The sequence below is a fragment of the Plectropomus leopardus genome, chromosome 9 (assembly GCF_008729295.1).
Source record: "Plectropomus leopardus isolate mb chromosome 9, YSFRI_Pleo_2.0, whole genome shotgun sequence".
Lineage (NCBI taxonomy): Eukaryota > Metazoa > Chordata > Actinopteri > Perciformes > Serranidae > Plectropomus > Plectropomus leopardus.
The window spans coordinates 25730146-25751946 of record NC_056471.1 but is presented as its reverse complement, the minus strand read 5'-3'; the positions used below and the strand labels follow the sequence as shown (position 1 = coordinate 25751946).

At 40.4% G+C, this 21801-nt stretch overlaps 1 protein-coding gene across 1 annotated transcript in view; it reads left to right on the top strand.

Annotated features, from left to right (window-relative positions):
* Positions 1-20454, top strand: part of rab28 (RAB28, member RAS oncogene family) — a 37074-nt gene extending 16620 nt beyond the window's left edge. The window contains exons 5-7 of the mRNA XM_042493243.1: positions 13917-14020; positions 14109-14186; positions 18877-20454. Coding sequence (XP_042349177.1) covers positions 13917-14020; positions 14109-14186; positions 18877-18969 — 275 coding nt within the window. The 3' untranslated portion in view covers positions 18970-20454. The remainder of the gene's footprint in view (positions 1-13916; positions 14021-14108; positions 14187-18876) is intronic.
* The last annotated feature ends 1347 nt before the right edge of the window (positions 20455-21801 follow it).

Here is a 21801-nt window from a genome sequence, read left to right as displayed (position 1 = left end):
GTTAGAATGTGTAAATGAACTTCCCTCAATATTGTCAGTGCCTCTCTCGCATTTTTGTATGCCCACCACCATAGACACAAAGAGTATGGAAGCGGATCAAGAGAGAGAGCTGCTTTTCTCTCTGTCTCTCAAACTCATATCAAACGGTACAACTACGCAGTGCTGATGAAATATAAACCAAGATTCTGTTACTGCTTTGCCTAGTTCTTGCCTAATGTTTTCAGAAATATGTTTTAATGCGTTTAACATTTTTGTGGTTGTTGGCTAGAATACAAAAATTTGTCAACGGGAAGTGGGTGGCATACAACTTGCTGTAGTGTCTAAACGGAGAACAAATAAACTGAGATCAAATAGTAAAACTAAGCAGTACTGATTAAATATGAAGTATGATATTTGTTACTGTGTTGTCTATTTCTTGCCTAAATGTTTCCAGAAACATATTTGAGTGTACTGTTTAACTGTAGTACGAGATTGTTTGTTTCCTGTTGCCCGCCATATTAAACCTGCATTCAAAGGGAACTCATGAGCTCGTAATTACGACATAGGAAGCTGTGTACATGACATGCTTGGCATTCAAGTGGTTAAGTCGTGAAAGCACGGCAACGCAACATGGATACTACTGTCGCCGTCTAAATGCCACTGAGGATAACAATTTAGCAAACTAGCAAGTGAGTTATGTGTCAGAGGAAGAAGATGAGGCCATTGCTGAAAATGTCAGAAAACAAGTCATGACTCCTGAACTCGGAGCTACCAGAAAATTTCCACTCACGAGATTAGTAATACCACATGAGGGGGTCATGGATATGGACTTATGTCATGAACACAGTAAAGACGATCCCAAATGACTAAACCATGTGTCAACCACCGCCAGCAGGAGTGTTTATTGGTCTGGTACAGTGCAGTGCATTCTGGTAGTTGTAGGTTTTCTACCCCTTGAATAAAGTTAATCCTACAGCCCTTTTTTTCTGGTAATGAAGCACCAATTTGCGTGTGTCTACTGCATAGACAGCCAATTTTTATGAAAAGACCATGTTTCCAGCAGTGAAATACTACTTTAAGTGTTCTCTTAAACATAGAGGCTACAATCCAATGTGACTCAGTTTGGCTTATTAACAGTACATGTGCTACTGTATACACTGAGCTTAAATTTCCTGAATTACCCCGTGCCTGCCTTTTACTTTAATTTGAACACTGTCTTCTTTTCCCAGTGTACGGTAATTGAGCCTATGGACCAGACTGGTTCATTAATGATGCTGTCCCCTCCTCTCCTTACCCTGGCCTGACTGCCCTCCTGTGCCATGTCACTGCCGGGGAACAACCTTTCCTTTCTTCGACTTAGCATGGCCGGCTGAGGTTAAGTGTGCTTGTTAAGCGGGAGTTTGCTGCACCCCAATGCCCTCTCCATGCTGCCCAGAGCCCTCTGTTAAATAATGGCACCACTTGTAACAATTCAGAGAGGAAGCCAATGAAATGTTTTATTGAGGGCACGCATACGCGCATGCAATTATTCATGCAAGTGCATGCACACGCAGACACTCAGGGAGAAACACGCACTTAGGTAAAGCGACACACTTGTGGAGTTTCTGGGAACACGGGTAATGGAAGAATGCTAAGCTCTTGGTCTGTCTAAACATACTATAACTGTTTATTACAGCGCAGCCCAGTGTAACACCGTACGGTACACAGGAACCTCTCAAGAGAAATGTTGGCTTGTTGCGCAGTCATCTACTCCACCATTCGAGTGTTTCATTTTTAGTAGACTAATAAGTGCTGTGTGTTTTGAAAGCGCTCCAAACGATAAATTCTGTCGCTCTTTGCTCAACAACAGCTGCATTTGGCCTAAGACTGTTTGCCTTTTAGATCAGAGATTGTCTAATATAAAAAATATGGAACATGCACACGAATATTCCACTATTATTCCAAATATGACAATATTCCGAATTTGATATAAGTCATGTAAACAACCTATTCTATTTGGATATTCAAAATTAGTCCTTTTTCGGATTAAAGTGGACATGAAACACAGAACGACATGACTGTGGTTCGTTTGATTTTTACCTTAGGTAAGGTATAACACTGCAATCAACTTGATATCCAACTAGACTTCCCCAATAACTAGATTGTATTTAATGTTTTCGCCAGCAGGGCGCAGCCATCTTTCAGTAAGTTAGTTGGTGACGTCACTGGGTTGGTTGTTTACTATGAGCGCTGAGTGCAACACTGTACTTCATTCTACTTTCACTAATTTTTAACTTAATCAGAGTTGATACAATGGAGTTTGAGATTTTTTATGAGATACAAAGAGCCACAGAGAAAGTTAAAAACTGGCTGCCTGGACTTTTTGATCCAATAAGACCATTGACCATCCAATGACCATTTCAGGCTGGCTCAAAAACAGAGTAAACCCCCAAAGACCCTAAAATGCCCAACTTTACAGCAGAAATAAACATGGTACAAAAATGGTTTTGGTCTGTATCGCTAATTTCAACATCCATGACAGTTGTACAGTGGTGGATTAGTAACAAGTTGTCCGTGAGGCGTTGCTACAGTCTATGAGTCAGATCCACCCATCACTCATCCACAGCCACAACCTCTCGTCTAAATATGGTCACTTCTGGCTCCAAAAAACCAAGACGGCAATGGCCAACATGCCGAAATTGAGACTTCAAAGTGGAAGTCCACAAGCCAATGGCTCATGGTAGCTAGCTATGTCCATTATTTATACAGTGTGTGGTTTTAAGTCAGTTTTCTGTGTTGTCATGGATGCGTTGTACAAAAACCAACGTGCCAACAGTTTGCAAGGCTGGTTGGAGATATGTGCCCAAAAGAAAAGCTCATTTTTCTGCTTTGAAGAAGAAAAAAACAGTGCACTTTCAAACATTATGAAATACTTGTATATCAACAACTTTTTGGTTATGCACAAATAGTGCAACACCTACCTTTTCAAGAGGGTGGTTGAAGGAATGAAATAGGTAGGCTGTTTTTATGCATGGTAAAACAACTTTATCATTGGTGGAAAACTTGCAATAAATCCTATTGTGATCCAAAGAATATAATAATCATAAAAGCAATACTGTCTTTTTGGAATAAGAGTAAAAAAACAGAATATTTGTGCATGTAAATGTAGTCAGTGTTATCAGTCCTGTTACATCCTTCTGTGTGTTGAAACATATTAAATGTGACCATCGCTGTTTTAAAAATGGCTTATGTTACTGTTCGAAATTAGTGCACATATTTCTTTGGAAACATTATGCCTGTGTCGTTTATCAAACCAATTTGTTATTATTAAGTGGGGATCGCAGGACCCCTGCTCGCTCCCCACCCATCACCCTTCCCATTGCTAGCGCTCTCTCCCTCAGGAACTCCAGAGCATCCATCATGGGCTTGTACAGCCCTTATTTGGGTGACTTAAATGGGTTCAGTTCTCTTAACCCCTCCTCATCACTCATGGCTTTTTGCTCAGAGGTTCTAACACTGTTCACTGCCGATCCACTCAGGCCTGCCATGGGAAACGTTCCCTTCTGCAGGGAGATAAGGTCCCCGCATGAGGAGAATTTGTACACTCAGTAACGTCTTACCTGCCTTTCTCTTCTGCTCTGTTTCTTTTCCCCTTTCTTTCTCCTCTAAGTCCCTATCTTGCACCATCTCTCACACACACTTGCACATTCATTCTCAGCCCTGTGCAAACATTAACTCTTTCAATCACACACTTAGACGTACTCTTAGTGCTTATCTCTCACATGTGTAGACTAACACTTCTCCTGTAGCTGCCTTTACAGTAATGTCTTTTCATTGGCTCTGTGTCTCTGTTGTGTTAAACAACATGCGTGTTTGCTTTCTGCACGCTACGGCAGATCTCACCGCATACCGTTACCCGTTGCACTTCACTCTCCCCAGTTTTCCATCCAGCCATGTGAAAAGCGAAACACGGATCTCCCCTAACTCTCGCTTCTCATGAAGCATGTCCTTGCCACCAACATTGTTGGTCTCGAGTTGTTTGCCATCTTGGCAAGGCCTCGGGTGGGGCTTAAGCCGCCCCCCCTCTCACCCCCGTCACCTCCCTGCCCCTGTAAAGCTGCCACAGTTCCTGTCTGTTCAGTGCAGGCCTGCACATTTCTTAATAGAGAGATGCTCAGAAGTCCAGGGGCGCAGAGGAGCTCAATGCGCTTCTGTTTTTGGTTTAGCTCAAAAATGTTTTTCCTGGCTCAACCCACTCGTACTTAGGTCCTCTTACAACAAACTAAAAGGTCCTAATTGCCCCCAAGGGAAAGGTTTAGCCACAATAGACATGTGGTGGGACAAAAGCCCAGTGCTCTTACCCCGGCACCCTCACCCCTTCCCAGATAGAAAGGATGAACACGTCAGCAGTGTCTGTTTTGCACTGTGGGCAGCGCAACCACAGGTTCGACACTGTAAAACATTATATATACAATATATAGACCCAGTAAGGCATGGTGTATGGTTCGGTAAAGATCTGGAATGTTTACAGTTTACACCAAATCCAGTGTTTCCTGTTTCTCTTCACATTTTATTAAAGGTAAAGGGTCAGAACAGACATGTGTATCAAATTGTCTCAGTAACCGCACTGACTGTAGCCTGCTGTCTGTGAGTCTGGAAAAGATGGGAAGTAGAGATTCAGGTTTCAGGGACACGGAGGGATGAATGAGGAATTACAGCTGTATTACACTGCGGCTGATAAGTCAGTGTAAAATCACAGCTGCAGATGCTGAGACGTACTTTTTCTAAGGTTTGTTTAAGCCTACTTAGACGGCTGATAGGTGGTCTTTACCACTCAGAGCAGTGCAACGAAATCTGGTGCTCCTCGCTAAATGAACTAAATGCTAAGATTTAATTGTAACAACAGTTTGACCCAGCATTGGTCCCGACACTCATCTCTCTTGACTCTCATGCCTGTCGAAACATGGAAAGTCCTCATTCATTTTAGCCATCCATAAAGCAAATATTGTTGCACATGCAGTAGATGATCAGTCTTCGCATACCTTCTTGTGTGGTAAGTCATGGGCCATTTGAGTTGCACAGCACAGCTTAGCCACCTGACCTGAGAGCAGCCTGGAACCCTCATCACGCTCAGGCTTTACTTTATTTCTCTGCTTCACAACATTGATATGGAGGAATTCCTGGAAGGGGCCGTGCTGACACAGGGTTGGATAAATAACTGATTGATCTGGATCTGCAGGCATATATTATAAATATATGGGAAATATCAACACCGTTTTCCCTCCTTTTTAGCTAAATTTACTTTTTTGTGGTGTGAAATGTTACATCACTGTCTTTCTCCTGATTCAGGTTTTTCAATGTTTTCTCAGGCAGTCGTGAGCAGAACTCACTTTCCATGTTACAGTTCACTGCTGAAGTTGAATCTGTAGGCTAGTCCAACGCATCATTACTCATAGGAAGACTTTATAATTATGAATAGACTTATAGTGATGCGATGCGTACATTTACGAAGGCTCCCCAGTGCTCTGTATAATTATTATGGCTCATAGTTACGCTGCCGGCTCACAGAGGCACGTATTACGGCTCGCCCATAAAAGTCCACTTAGTTTAACAGCGACAGGAGAGCTCGGAGGACATGGCCAGTGAAACCCAGGGCAGCGTCTTGTGCGGTCGGCTCAGAGCTGGGCCTTTTGTTCACTTTTCATGAGTCCTGGGAGCCCGTTAACCCAGGCTGCGAGGCCCTCGGCCCTCGGCCCCATGTTTTACTGTAGCAGTAACAGCCCAGCATGCCAGCTCTCTCTCTGCCTGCAGAGCTACTGCTGGACACTCTCTGTTTTAACATTCCCTGACTGAAGAGGAAGAGCACATTGTTTTACTGGCCGCTGTGGAGTATCTGATTATGTTTTAAAGTGTGAATGCATGTGTGTGTGTACGAGTGTGTGTGCCTGCACATCGTTTGTTGAAGAACGATCAAATGACAAGATGAGCTGTGATCAATGAGCTGTCGACAGAACACTTCTGACCTAGTGGAAAGCGAGTCCCCTGACGGTCCTGGCCCGTTTCAGGCCACCGGGGCAGGGGCGCCGCCGCACAAAGAGCGCTCTGTCTCTGTCAGGAGTCCCCCGAGGACTCTGCACGGGCCCCGCTCACCTCCACAACACCAGGCAACTAACAGCACTTCATCTGTCTGTCCTCACTCAGAGAAGTCATGATAATATTATTAGCGTACCTTCAAGCTCTAATATACGGATAATTATCTCCAATTTTTCCACCACGAGTTTAATTCTCATAGATATTTACACAATCTCCAAGGTCAATATCAGAAGAGAATTAGCTACAGAATTATGAAGTATTATGCAGCTGTACTGCTGTAGGAATTATGATTTATGGAATTGTAATAATCTGTTAAAGCCAAATTATATTTTAAAATAATTTTCAGTTTCAGGGCCTTAAATTTGGATGTTCCAGTCCTCAAAAAACAAACATTGCCTACTGTAAACAATACCCACACTGAGGTCATATGAAATGAGCAGAAGTACCCTTGGACTTCTGAATGACTGCATTTAAGAGTAAAAATAACAACATTTTTTGTGACACTTCTACTGTATTTAAAAAAACAGAAACTGGGAACGAGCCACTACTTTTTCTTTTTGAATGGGAACATAGTTATTGTCTACATTTATATTATGGTGTGAATATTTATAATACTGGCCCAGACTTATCACGCCCTTCATAATTCAATACACTCTGTTTTTATGAGCTCTCACCAAGTCATGTAAACCAGTTGGACCCAATCATTTAAATGCTTCACATAAATTCCACTAGTCATTTCATTTTTTATTAGCCACTGGTGTTGTGAAAGTTAAATCAATGTCTGATTCAATCACACATCACCAAGAATGATTCATTATACTTTTTACTGACTTTTTAAGGTAGTAAAGGTTTTGCTGTATCTTGTAGCAGAAAATTTAAGGGTAAATAAAATGTCACATGCAATTAACCTTCCCAGCTGGCTATCAGACTTTGAGGGAAAATCATTCTGCTGCTTTTCAGACTCCTGCAGTTTAATATTAATTTATGAGAAAGTGTCAAAGTGTTCACTGACTTACTGTTACTTTATGTAGCATTTTCTTAGTAGTTGAGGTTGGTGGTGGAATATATGGCATTGTTTTTAAGACAACTTATTAACCACTCTGAGAAATATGTTTCAGAGCATTTTTGACTGAATGTTTCTCTGTTATGGGCTGATCTTAACGTTAGAGTTTCCCTGTGGGATTTTGACCACAAGTGGTGCTGGTGAGCATTTTGGTGAACAGGTTATCATATTGTTTGTATCCTGTGCTTTACCAGCACATGCATTATAAATCAAGTATATAAAGTAATCAGTCGACTTAAGTAGGACTTAGCGTGTGTGTGACAGAGAGAGTGATAGAGAAAGGGAAGAAAAGGTGGAAGGTGATCTATTGCAAGCGATGTTTCTGTAAGTTAATAATAAATTGGATTGCCACAGGTCAGACTTCAGCTCATGTCAAATCGGATTAATGGATGAGAGGAGCAGCTGCTAATAAAATAAAATGTAAAAAAGTCCTGTTAGCAAGCTAACTATCACTATTTTGGTCACATATACCATTGCACAAAATGTTGCCTCATTTTTGATGCCTCTCAAAGGAGATAACAGTGCATACTCTGATGTTACGTGCAGAAAGCTCCCTGTCGACACGTCATCAACACTGAAAACGGAGTTTCTGAAATCTTCACCCTGGAAGGAGTTTTACAAAAGATCAGTTTTCAGTGACCTAAAACTCATAAAAAAGCTTTGTTTTCAGATGAACTGGTGTGCGTATGGACAAGGCATTAGACACTGCTCTCATGTCCTTTGACATGTCCTTTGAGTGTAGCAATAGAGACTCACAAAGCTCCATTGAATGTGAGAGCTGCTGAAAGGCTCTGGGATGTTTTTAAACGTAGTGGTGCCAAGTGAACAATTTGCTCAGACAGTTGTAAGTCATTTCATTAGGAGTTGGACTTGGTTTGATAATCCCTGCTCTCTCTATACGGTCTGAATTGTTTCATGGTCGTCACTGAGGGGAAACTGAGGCAAACCCTCTTAACAGGGTCTTAAAGGCATAGTGTGAGGTAATGTTGGAAGTGATAGGTTCTCCCCTGGGGTTGATTAGGCTCAACCCTGTAACTTTCACTTAATGTGATATGACCCCTCAGAGCCCCAAGTCTCTGACAACACACACACGCCCCACCATTACTACACACACACACACAGATCACACATTCCACCCTCAGCCCTCGTACTCCCCACTGCACTGCACAAACTGCTGTTTAGTTTAAAACGAGGCTGCCGGCAATTAACTGTGTTATGTCAAGCTTATTCTCTGGCTGTTGCTCGCTGGGTAAACTGTTTCAATTGGTCCCCAGCAGCCGACTGAGTAGAACAGTAAGTAGGTGTCTCTGTTATCACAGCATGGTTTTAAAAAGCCCACTGAGGATCACACAGTGCAGTGTAGGATTTCAGGCTGGTTAGCCAGTGTAGAGCTATACGCTTATTGTTTTGCCTTGGCAACATGTGATGGTGAACTTTTAAGGAAAAATCCATCTTGAATTCTCACATTGTTCACATTTGGCCCGTTACTGCGTCAGCGAGAATAACAATAGAGTGTGTCTGGAAATGCAAAGTATGTTGCCAGTAACCTTTTGGGCCTAGAGTGAGTTTTCCTTTTTAAAGTGAGACTTCTCAAAGAAGAAATAACACAAATCTTGAAATGAAAACTTGGGTTAGGTTATGGTAACCAATGTTACAAATTTAACTTCTATAAATTTACTTGTTATGCTTCTCTACTGTCACGCTATGTTTTAGTGATGGCAATTTTCATTAACTGTCACTTGTGGCCACAGAGGCAGTTATTTAGCAAAAGTTATGTGACAGTTTTATAACTTACCATTACTGAACGCAAGATAAAGTGACAATTACCGGAAAATGACTCAGTCATATCAGTTAAAAAGCACTTAGTAGCTGAAGCTTGAAAACATTAGCTTACATTAGAGTGGTGCAGGAAAGACCTTATTTTGATAGCCGGTGCAAAAGTTAGCGTAGCCTTGGTTCCCTTGTTAAAAAGCCATTGCATTTTGGATTATTGCCGAAAGCTCTGTGGAAAACAAAAGTTCTTGATACCTATACCTTTTACTCTACGAGATTATATTCACAAATGAACACTACTGTTGGGATTTTTGTGGCATAGATGCAGCGGCCAGAAGTAAAAAGCTATTGTAAGTTTATAAATGAACTACACTATGGTTGCATGAGTTAACGTTGCCACCACAACGAGCTCTGTAGTTTCATTTCGCCACCTAACCATAGCAACTGCCTTTTTATGGCATGTAAAGGCTTCAAAATTCACATTGGGATATTTACAGAGGTATTTTATGTTGTAGGATAAAATGTGAAAGTCCTTAAAGCTTCTGTTGACCACAGATCTTATTTCAGCTATCTAACCAAAAACCCATTCAAAATACACCTTGACAAGGGACTGCAAAGGTGCTGACTCGTTTCTGAATTTAAGGATTCGTTCCCGCACCACTCTATAAGCTGCTGATTACACCAGCACGAGTAATGCTGTAGCACCAACCATGACTGTTAAACTGAGCAAGAGTGCATCTCCATTTTTAAAAGGAAGAATGTACTGCGCTGGAAATCCCCAAATTAAACAAAAATACACATTCTTGCCAAAATGTATGCCATATGCATGAACATAGCCAAAATTATCAAAAAATGAAGAATGAATAACGCGTAAAATACAGTCCCTAAGGGTTAATGTCAGTCGTTCTTCTTTTGAGGGAAGGTGATAAAGCCACAGTATTGGTTTAAAAGCTTGCTCTGGACAGATCCATCCAACCAGAATCCAGCCTCCTTGCTAGTTTCAAGTTCTTAGTGACTCCCTCCAAGCCCGTCTGGTTTCAGGATAATCAGGTCTGCCAGTGAGCGGATTCTTTCCATGAACAAGCTAAGCTGACGTCCCCACAGACACTAACTTGAGGAGAGGAACATCCATATTTTCTTCTCATTTGGTTGTGTTCCCATTTATGTAATAGGTCACTGCAATAACAAACTGGTTATTTACGGTAAAAGCCTAATTTATCCGCCAGATATTAATCTCCAACTGTTGTCTTGTAATTCACTGCAATGACAGGCAGACCTTTTAAATAAACACTAATGGTGACCAGAGCGAGGGAGGGCCATCGCTCTTGACGAGTGATGATCCCCTCCACTATCTCTATGCGCTCGGAGGCCTAAACAGTTTATTTCGTGTTTGCAGTCACTTCCTCGGGGTTGTTAAGCTGATGTACAGTTTGACAGAAACAGAGGGAAACCAGATCATCGGAGGAAGATTGTTTTGACCTGATAAGTAGAAATGGGTACATTAGGGAGAAAAATGGAGCAAAACACTAAAACTGTGGGATTAGTCTTGTATTCAGTTTACACAGACAGATGCCACATGCTGCAGAAATTCTTTTGTGTGAGACTGGAGGCCCTGCTACAGTATTACTTTGTGACTAAAAGGAGCTGTGTAGTTGTTCACAAATCATGAACTTGTTATGCACATGGTGTAATTAAACATTAGAATGTGTGTTCTCACCACAAGGAACATACAATAGATTTTTGGGGGGCTTTTGTTCATATCATCTGATCTTAAAGTTGTCCCAGTGATGGGAGAGTAGAGTAGTAAAATGGAAATTTAAACATCTATAGTTGCATGACAAAACTTAACGTGCTTCTGTCTACCTGCTCAGGGACTGATCCTGCAGCCGCTACATGTCAACCGACACTTCATTTAAGTTTTACTCTTAAATTGTTCAAATACTTCAACTGATATTTCATCTGCTGTCACTGCTTACATAACAACTGACAATTATTTACACTGCACACACTTAAACTATCTCTGGGGCATTTTTACATCTAAGTAAATTAAATGAAACTGAAATGCTATCATTGTTTACACTTACGGTAATCTGGCTCACCGGATGTAGACCGTGGTGATAAGCTTGCCAATGGCCAGATATTTAGGCTCACATTCTGCTATCTGCACATTACTGCTTTCAAAAATCTCCAAGTTAACAACATAAATGTCAAAAAGCAGGAGTTTTGACAAAAATTTCAATTTCATTTTGTCCCTGTGAGACAAAACTTTGAGACAAAACTTTGTCTCACAGGGCTCTAAAGCCTTATTCCCACTGCACAAAAATCCTGCTAAAATCCGCTAACATCTGGCTTTTTAATGCAACGGGAATGTGTACGATCGGCATTCACACCCAGGCCAAATGACTCTACAGTAGGCATGGGTTTTTATTGGCTCCAGCTCCGATCAGCATTGATGGGAACACGATACCCGGGTGAATGAGCAGCTTAAGCAGCATTAAAACACTGATCCAAATATATCTGCACCAAGTTTAAAAGAGAGACTGAATTAGTAAGAGATATATAAAGAGAAGAAGCAACTGAAAAGTTTTCAAAGACCTGTTTCTACTGCTGTCTATTGTTTACCTGTATTATACTCAATTTTAACCCATTTTCTTACATAGACAGTGTACAGAGTTGATTTGCTGCATCTTTTTACCCTGGCAGAGGCGTGCGCCGGTGACATTGACTTCACCAATGTACCGAGCCATTCCACTATCAGCTTTAGCGATATCATCATAATAATGGTCTGCAGGAACCACATACAGCTAACTAATCGTCTGTGGTTTTAACAGATCGAGTGAACTCCTTTAGAGCTCAAGTAGAGTGAGGCTTCACCTCTTGTCCACTGATGTCGAATTATTTATCTATTTAATCATTAAAAGTTTAACCACACCATTGATGTTGTGACCTTTTCTTTTGTGGAGCCATTTTAATGACAGTGCTCACCTCCCTATGTGCAAATATTCAACCAAAACAAGTTCCTCCTCAACACTTTTCTGTGTGAGCACAGTCACATTTTGGAGCTTCGTACCACTGTGATTGGTTTAAAGAAATACAACAATCCAGAGCGTTTTTTCCCTTGTGTGCTTCCAGACCTCCACAACACCTTGGAAATACGTCTTGCTACCTGAGTCTACACTTAAACTGACATTTAAACGTAACGTCTTACACTGTAACTGAAACTTTATCAGCTTTCAGTGCTTGAACTTGAAATAAAATTTCAAAAACTTCTAGCAATTACACTTCAACATACAGCTAATGCTCTTTCAGGGCTTTAACTGCAACTGACGTATGACATCTCACATACAAACGAGTGACATCAATACTATTAGCTTATTTAAAGGGTTTCCACCTGCAATTTGCAATTCAAGCAAAACTTAATTTTTCTCAGAAATTCTGCCTCTCCTTATTTTATTGCTTATTTATTTTTCTTGTTTTAACATTTCCTATTGATCCACACACCCACAGGCGAGATTCAGATACCTCCCCACACCTTTTCAGCGTACAGTAACATGTCGTACTCAGCTCCTGAGCCACCATGTTAACGTTGGCTAATCTGACTGTGACACATGATTGATAACGTCTCCCAAGTGTGCAGGATCCAAAGGATTAGCAGTGTTTACTTCTAGTAGCATGCTGGGTACCTCCGCTGTTAATGACTGGAATTAATAACCTGCTGACGCCTATGAGACAGCCATGTTTATGTACAGGCTGAGACATGATGGTCTACCCTGGATACTGAGTAGTTGTAAAAGTGTCTGCCCTCGCCCAGAAAGGTTTGTGTTTATATGTCATGTATGATGATATGATGATGGTAATATTAGTTTAAGCCTCAAATGATTCTTTCCAAATGTGTTTTTTTTTCCTCTTCTCGTCGCTGTGGTTTAGACTTAAATTTTTTGGGGTCATACGAGTTACTACGATATCAACAACACTGTTTATATTTGTTTCTCACTATGTATCTGTCTCTCTTTCTCTATTTCTGGTTTTATAGCTCCTCCCTTTCTAACACACACACACACACACACACACACACACACACACACTAAGGGGCATGAGAACGGGGTAAATCCTTGACAACTTCAATGAAACCTCACACAAAGAGTAAAACTCGGGGGGACGAGAGAAATGCAATACCGTACAGTAGTCTGACCTCCTCCAGCTACCATAGACACACATGCACCAGATACCGGGCGTGGCCGCCTTTCCGCACAAAGCCAGAAATAAAGAACGAAGCTATTGCTTTCAGCAGCAAGACCCCCGGGTGACCTTCCTCATCGACCCCGGCATGACCCCATAGTGAGGAAGGAGGGAAGCAAAGCGCCTGGTATCACTGCACAGGAGTCAAATGCACATCACAATAGCTAAAAAGGAAGGCGCTGTCATTGTGCGCTCACAGTAAATCAGCATGAAGGTGACAGTCCCAGATCTTGGGCCTGCGTGCCCACCTTAAAGGCCAGCACACTCATAAGTCAAACTGTTTTCTCCGTCTACACTCTCACTCTGAGTGTAGCCTGAAGACTTCGGTCATCCACGTATTGTTTCTTAAGCATTTCTCCACAGCTGGGCTGGTTTGTCTGTTTCAGGTCAAATAGAGGTTCATGGCTTCGGGCTTCGACTGTACTAGGCTTACACTGAGGAATGTGTCACATCAAGCTTTAGTACCAGCTGGGAATAGATGCTCGGGGCTACCGAATTAATCATTTCCACTCTCAAACCCTCTGAAAAGACTCCCGCCATAAATTAAAAAATAAAACCAGCAGCTGGGTTTGAAAGCAACATAACAATTGAATTATGCTTTGTTTTCACATGTCTATTATTTTACACTAGGCAGACGCCCCTCCATCTTAACTCGAGTGTAAACAGTTATCTTTTCTGTTTATGTTCAGATACGTGACAGTTAACCCAGCGAGAGTGCCGTGTAACCACTGTATAAATCTATCCATCTTTTGAAAGTTTTCTCACACGTCACGCTGTGTTTCGTCCACAGTCGACCTGGAGCACATGAGGACAGTGAAGGCTGACAAACACCAGCGTTTCTGCCAAGAGAACAGCCTCATCAGCCAGTTCGTATCGGCCAAGACGGGAGACTCGGTTAGTAACAGCTGATTCAACAAGTCACAATCAACATTTGTAGTGTAGAGTGACTTTGGAAACACTTAACTGTTTTCTGTTTCTCCAGGTGTACCTTTGTTTCCAGAGAGTGGCTGCTGAGATTCTGGGTGTAAAGCTAAACAAAGCAGAAATAGAGCAGTCCCAGGTGAGCCATTATGCCATCAATGCATTTCTCTCGAATGACACCAAAATTTCTATGCAGGTGCCTCCCAAGCCACATTTTAAATGGCTTTTTTTTCTTAACTGGGATTGAAAATGCATATTTACTGAGCATTTGACTGGATAAATGAGACTTGTCATGCACGGCATGACTTGCGTAAGAGTTCGTAAACAGGTGTTTTGATACAGATTTTCCATTGTAAAAGTGGTTCACTTTTACTCCAGTTAATCAAGAATTTTTCCCATCTTTGGATTCTACGTTCACTGTGGAGGCATGCAAAAGAAACAAAGTTTTTCTCACAAATTCTCGCTGGGTGAGACAGTGATATAAATATGATCATTTAGAGGGTAAGATATTCCTCTACATGTATAACTGATTGGTAGAAGTGCAAAAGAGCTGATTTTTTCAGGTTTCTCTCCCCTAACATAAAGTGTGATGTTCTTCCTGAACTTTAGGGAGGTCAAAGTGAGTGTGTGAGGGCAAAGGAGGTCACCACACACTGTAAAGAACCTTTTGTTGTGTAAACATGAGTTTGTTACGTCTGCCTGCTGTGATGGTCTACCTGCCACTGACACTGGCCATCTGTAAAAAGACCCACATTGACCACATTAACGCGTGAAGTCGGGGGTTAAAGGTAGGCTGTCGTAGGGGTGAGGAGGTTAGCATTGGCTGTCTGATTTATTTGGTTTATCTCCCACCGTTTTGGGGCTAAAACAGGGTCTCAGCTTGCCAGCCAGACTGAGGTGCCCAGTGGTGGCAGCTGTAGGATTTACAAGGTCACCTCCCCCAGAAGCATTAATCCTGGGTCTGATATGACCGACTGGAGCCACACTGGCTGGGCAGTGGTTGATGAGCCTGGGGGCTACAGAGAGGTCAGGACCCTCAGAGATGGGAGAGCATGTAAAGGAAGGACTGGCCAAATTCTCAAGCCCCTCTCCCATCACCAACACTGCTGCTGACTAACTGAAAATGACCGTCGACTAATGGAGCTGTCCGTCCACCCTCTTCTTCCTGCCCTCCCTCTGATAGCTCTGTCAATAAAGCAAAGTGCTTTAATCCAGGCTCAACAGGCAGGGTGAGGGCTGCATCCAAAAAGGCTCTTTGACAGAAACACACAAAACTTGACACTATGAAGTGTTTTCTGATGCAAATAAAAACCTACAATTGCAAAATTAGGAAGAACATGTAATTTTAGATCTTAAAGAAATCTCGAAAGCATAGTGAAATATCTGAAAATATCTGCCTTAAAATGAGAAAAAGTAATTTTATTTCTCTTAGTTCTATTTTATTTTTATTTATCAGATTTTGAACACATTTACCTACTAGTGAATGTCTGCTGGTTTGGTCTACAGCTGCAATCAAGTCTTATTTCCATTCTCGATTAATCTGACAATTATTTTATCAATCAACTAGTTGCTGTGACTGTAAAATGTCCGGAAGTAGTTAAAAAAATAAATAAAGAAAACATAGCAGATCACAAAATTTCTGGAAAAAAGATGACATCTGAGAAACTGTCCAGCATCAACCAAACTTAGCAACAGTTTCCCAGACACAGGCGCAGCGTGCATCATGGGTTTGTTTTGCTATTCCCTTGTTTACAGAGTCCGTGAAACCCAGTGATGCTGCTGGTCCATTATCATCAGTGATAATGACTTAGACATTCATGCAAGCATTTTAGAGACAAGCTATATAATGTTAATATACATTTGATAAAGTTGTTATAAAGCTGATTAAAAAACTAAAACTTTGAACAATTTCAGCACTTTTTACCAATACCATGATAATACTGATAACCATGATCATAATGGTTGCTATAATCTTGTTATAAAATGTTTATACCATTTCTAGTTAGAACTTTGCGTGTTTGTTTGGCATGTTTAAAATAGTTGCAGACTAAGTTTTTGTTTATTGTTTAATACATGAATTGACTAATTGTTTCAGTTCAGTTAACATAAATGTATTCTTTGTCATCAAATTACCGTCTAGGAAAAAGAAGCATTTTATATGAATTCTTATGAAGACAATATGATGTTGGAGATGTGAAGGAGTGACACACTGAGTTTGTGTGGTGGATTTAGAGGTGAGGCTCTGAGCAGGTCATGGCTCCAGGTCTAGCCGTGGGGCCAGCGAAGCCTCATTATCAGCTGTCAGCTCCAGAGAGCTGAACACGGGGGTCACAACCCCTGACGGTATTATATCTGCCTGGCAGCCCTCTCCGTCATGGTCCTGTGTCTGTTGGATCAGATAGCGAGGCCACGGATCACTCACTGACTCCGACACCAGGCTTCGGCAGCTCGTTAATCAGACAGCCAACCATGTGGCCACGTGGTCTGTTCTTCGCTGATGATGCAGCAAAGAGTCCAGCAGCCTGTTGCCACATGAAGATCAAATGAAGGCTAATTTGAACTTGAAGGCCCAGTTTAAGTACTTCTAAAATTTGACAACTGCCATGTGTAGCTCTAGATTTCAAGATGTCCATAAGATAGCTAGAGACATCACATCGGTCAGAAATAAAAGGTAAAGTGGCAGCAGGACCCAGAGGAACAAATACAACTTGGTTTATAATCAAAACACAACATTAGGTCACTGTAACACTGAAGAATGACTGCCTCTCCGCCTTTACAATGTCCCAGGATTACACTTTAATTTTTAAATTACTCTATCACTTTCTTCAGGCCATATCACAGGGAGGCCACATATTATCAAATGTGAGCAATTTACTGCAATGCCAAAGCAATAATTCCACTACTGGATTAGTATGGGTGTGTTTGATTGAAATTCAAAAAATATCCAGTCACTAAAACCTCCCAACTGCTACCTATAACCTCGATGCATCAAACAACGCACATCTCTGTATCAAAAATCAGGAAAAAAACAATGCAACATGAAGATGATTATTCTAATGAACTTATCAGAAACTGATCACAGGTCACTCGGTTCGGCTACAGAACGCTAAACCTGGATTAGTAGATTAACAGAAAATTAATAATAATTCTAATCTCATAATCTGTCACAACATATATCAAGCAAAACACTTTTTGGATTCTGCTTTTCAAAAGTTCTGCAGATTTTATTTTTATATAATACACTGATTATCTTTCTGTTTGGGACTGTTGGACAAAACCATTACATTAACTTCTGTAAAATTAGAGTCATGATTTTACTTCAATCTATCAACTAATTGTTTAATTTAAAAAAAAGAGATTACACAATAGTAATTTAAACAAACTTGTACTTACAGCTTACTTTTTTCGTTAAAGTCAAAATATGATTTTTGGGTTAGTTTAATATTTAATTATAACATTTAAGTCAGTTATTCTGGCTTACAGATGGATTTTGTCACAGTTGACATAATTGGCTTGGGCTGCTGTCTGTCTATGCACATTGATTTCATGCATCAGTTTTTTTTTGTCTGTTTCTTACATTTCTTGTTCATTTCTCTCACTCTGTGACCTTCTCCTCATCCTCTCTATCCATTTTCCTCACTCTACATGGCTCAGTTCTTTTCTACACTGTTATCATCCTGTCTCATGTGTCGGCCCTTTTTTTTTTTGCTTCCTCCATCTCTCTGCTGCTGACGTGTTGAACCTGCTCAGAGGATTGTGAAGGCTGAGCTGGTCGACTATCCACAAGATGAAGGCCCAATTAGACAAGAGAACCACCAGCAAAGCAAAATATGTTCTGTTCAATAGTTGCAAGTATGTTGACACAGTGATATATTTCAGTAGATGTCAGTAGAGCAAAATAGTTGATTTTTCAGTTGTAGTAAGTAGCACACTCATTATGGATGTATTTGACATCTGTGGTTCAGATTAGAGATCTATAGAAAAAGTAGAGAAACCCATCGGACTAAGAGAGTTGACTGTATTTTGTGAAACTGTTCAAGGAATCTAAGTTATGTGTGTTTCTTCGAGTTGCTTGAGAGTTATGTAGTGAGAAAAAACTTATGATATATTTTAAATCACAACATGGATTTTGAGCTGTGTACAAAGAAATGTTACAGGAATAGTTTGACGCTAAAAATATAATAAATAAATAATACTTATTTTTTATGAGTTAGATAAGAAGATTGATGTCACTGTCTTGTCTGTGCACAATCATGTGAAGAGTCTTTGCTAGTTTTCTGGCAACCTTATGGTAACTACAAGTCATTGTGGCTGGCCAAAAAATAGTCCAACACTTTAATTAGTGAGTGTAAAAGGTGCTAGTAGGCAGATTTTTTAGCCTCTGGACAGAGCAATGCTAACTGTTTTTCCCTGATTCCAGTCTTTATGCTACGCTAAGAACAGCTGCTGACTGTAGCTTCATATTTATCGTACAGACATGGAGAGGTATCGATCATCTCGTCTAACTCTCAGCTAAAAAGCAAATCTTATTTTTCAAGATGTCTATTGCTGAACTATTGCTTTAATAAAGTACATATATTTTAGATTACAGTGTTTTTTTCACTATTATGAATAGCTCATTTTATTTATAGTCATATACATATTTTCTCACTCTTTTTAACTCTTAGGCCAAAGGTGTTTAACATGGTGGATTTAATTTTATTTCTTTATCCTGGGTAGAAGCTACTAGACTTAACCTCTACAACATTAAAATTATCGTGATTTAACCTTTCCTTCTGTTATGGTAGCCTTTTAATTGCATGTGTTTATCTGTCATTACACTTTTACAGCGTGTGGTGAAGGCGGACATCGTGAACTACAGTCAGGACACCGTGGCCAGGACAGTCAACCCCCCTCGCAGCTCCATGTGTGTGATGCAGTGACCCCCCCCCATGTTCAGCAAACACACACACATACACACACAAACAAAGTCACACTTAAAAATGTAAATTTGCCTTCAGTCAGTATTCCTCTTTTCGGGTTAGTGGGGTGACTGGATGAGATGTGCTCAGAGTGAGTCCTCTGTGTTCCTGTGTGTCAGTTGTACGAGCGAGATGAAGAGCAGACCGTGTGGTTTCGAGGCCTTGGCCTGTAGTTCGGATATTTAGCAAGATTGGTTTCTTGGGTGGTTTACCAAAAAGGAAATGGGATCTCCTTTTTTTTTCAAGTTAACACGCAGCTATCATTTTATTTCTATGATTCACCTTAAATAAATATAAAAATACGACATATGTGTTACGATATGTGTTAGAATAAAGCTGGTTGTTTAAAAGAGAAAGACTTTAATCACTCTGGTAATTGAAAACATTTTTATATATCAGTATATTTTCCTCTGCCATTGCTATTAGAGACCTTTGTTTAAATGATTAGATACGCTGCAGTATATTTCTAAAGACTATCAACACCTGTCAAATCCGCCTCTACAAAGTGGATTTGCCATAAAAGTTAAACAGGGAGGTTAAAACCAAATGTTCTTTTATGTCTGTGGTGCTCCTCAGTTGGACAGAAGGGAAGTAGGCATTGAAAAATGCTGTAGTGGACTGAAATGAATCTCTGTTTTCAATTTGCCAATTAGGGGCTTGCACTAGCTGTGCTGTGACATGAACTGTGTACTGTTATTTTAAATAGAAATATTCAAATTTTACAATCAGAAATCAATACATTTTATATTCAGATTATATTCAAATAATAATCTCGGTTCTCCAGATGTTTTGCATAGAGTCTACAATGCATTTTGATAATTTCGTTTTTCATTTCCACACTGTGTGACATTCCCAGGTTTCATCCTGTTACATGAAAATTCAGATGCTGTGTTAATAAAGTGTTGATGAAGGTAGGTGACTCTGACTCAGGAAGTACGCGAGTGTCAAGCTGAGCGTGAGCTGAGCTGAAATATACAACATTTTATTAGAGGTCTCTACATAGCCTTATTCAGCTGTCCGTTATAGAACAGAAGTCTGCATTGAAGAATGGCTATGACGCATGAAATGCTTCATAGGATCTTCATTTTAATAGCCTGTTTGTCAGTATGTGTATCGTTAGAGAACTGAGATATTGTACGTTTAACCAGTTTTGTCAAAGTAGTTTCTACATGACTGTACATGTTGGCATGTTTTAATGTGTTGTCCACCGACCGAAATATTCGCCATATGTGTAAAATATGTATTTGTACAATAAAAGCTCCATTTCAAAGCTGCTTTCATTGATTAGGAATGATCAGAACGCATCCTGTAAATCCTGATCATCTAAAGAATATGTACGCTTAAAAAAAATTGAGAATGTACAGTTTAAAGTGATTGTGTAGTTGACGTTAAACAGCGGCAGAGTTTTGTGTTTCTAAATAAAAATGGTACATGGAAAATACGAAATGATTTGTGCAGTGCATCTGTGAATATTTAATTTGTGATATTCTTTTCGGAGTAATTGATACCTATGAATTACGGAGTACGCAGGTGTTGAAAAATCGATAAAACTTTGAAAATCTGTCTCCTCAAAAAAGCCCTTTAGAGGTTTTAAGTCCTCCATGTTTTTAACATAGGTCTTACATATATTGTTTGCCTGCTGTAGTAAGTAATGTCAATTATTAAATGTTTTTGTATCTGATTGCAGGCTAGTAGGATATATTATACACCTACAAACTATAAAGAGGATTTTTACTACAGTGGATTGTATGCACAGAAAGCTTTTCAATTCTTTTTGTGGAGTTTAAGTCATCACCAGGGTTTCTAATGCATTCATCTTTTTGTGGCAGTCGGTCACAATATCAACATCTGGCTCCAAATATTGATTTTGTATTTTTGGAGCTGGACCATCCATTTGGAACGCTATTGGATTAAAGATACCGTTTGGTTATTGATTGCACCGCACTGTCAAAACACAGCGTGTACAGACGGAGCAGCAGAATGCCAAGCACAGTAAAAGCGAAACTGAACCGTTCATTGCACTGGATCTTAAAGTTTGTTTCCACCTTCCTCTGCAGCAGCTGCTCCTCTCATCAATCTTTCTGATGTGATCGGATCGACCGATTAATTATTCACTCCACGACTAATATTCCACATACTGCCAATGACAAAAAACCCACAAAATAACTCATGAGTTCTGCCAGTGCTGCGTTCATGGAGAGGGGACACTAAATGACACACACACACACACACACACACACACCTCACATAGATTGTAATACTGTGGGAACATTGGGCGCCATCAGACCTGTTGCACACACTGTCTCTACTGCAGCCACACAAACTAGGAATCTCATTATCTCAAAACAGGCGAGGTTTCAATTTAAGCAAAAACTTAAGCGCTGGAGCACAGAGCTTTTGTCTGGCTGAGAGAGAGTAATTAAACAAACACTGCTGACACATACTTATGATGTGTGCCTGCAGGTGAGCTCGCTGCATCTCCCGCACCCCCAAGAGTTTTCTAGGCATCATTGGCATTGTATTAACTTGTTTAATAAAATTAATCATTTGCAGTCTCTCCATTATTTGCAGCTCATACAACTTCAGGGCCAAATACATACAACTCTGTTTGGATTAACAACTAAAACAGTGTGTATGCTCAGAGGCAGATATATGCATGCGCATTCTTTTCATCAGATTTATAAAGCCGTGTGTATGCCTGATTCTGTTTTTATAAATCTCATTCATCGTGGCGGTGAGCACACAGGCACAAGCCTCATTTCCATGCCCACAGTTCACTGTAGATGGACTTAT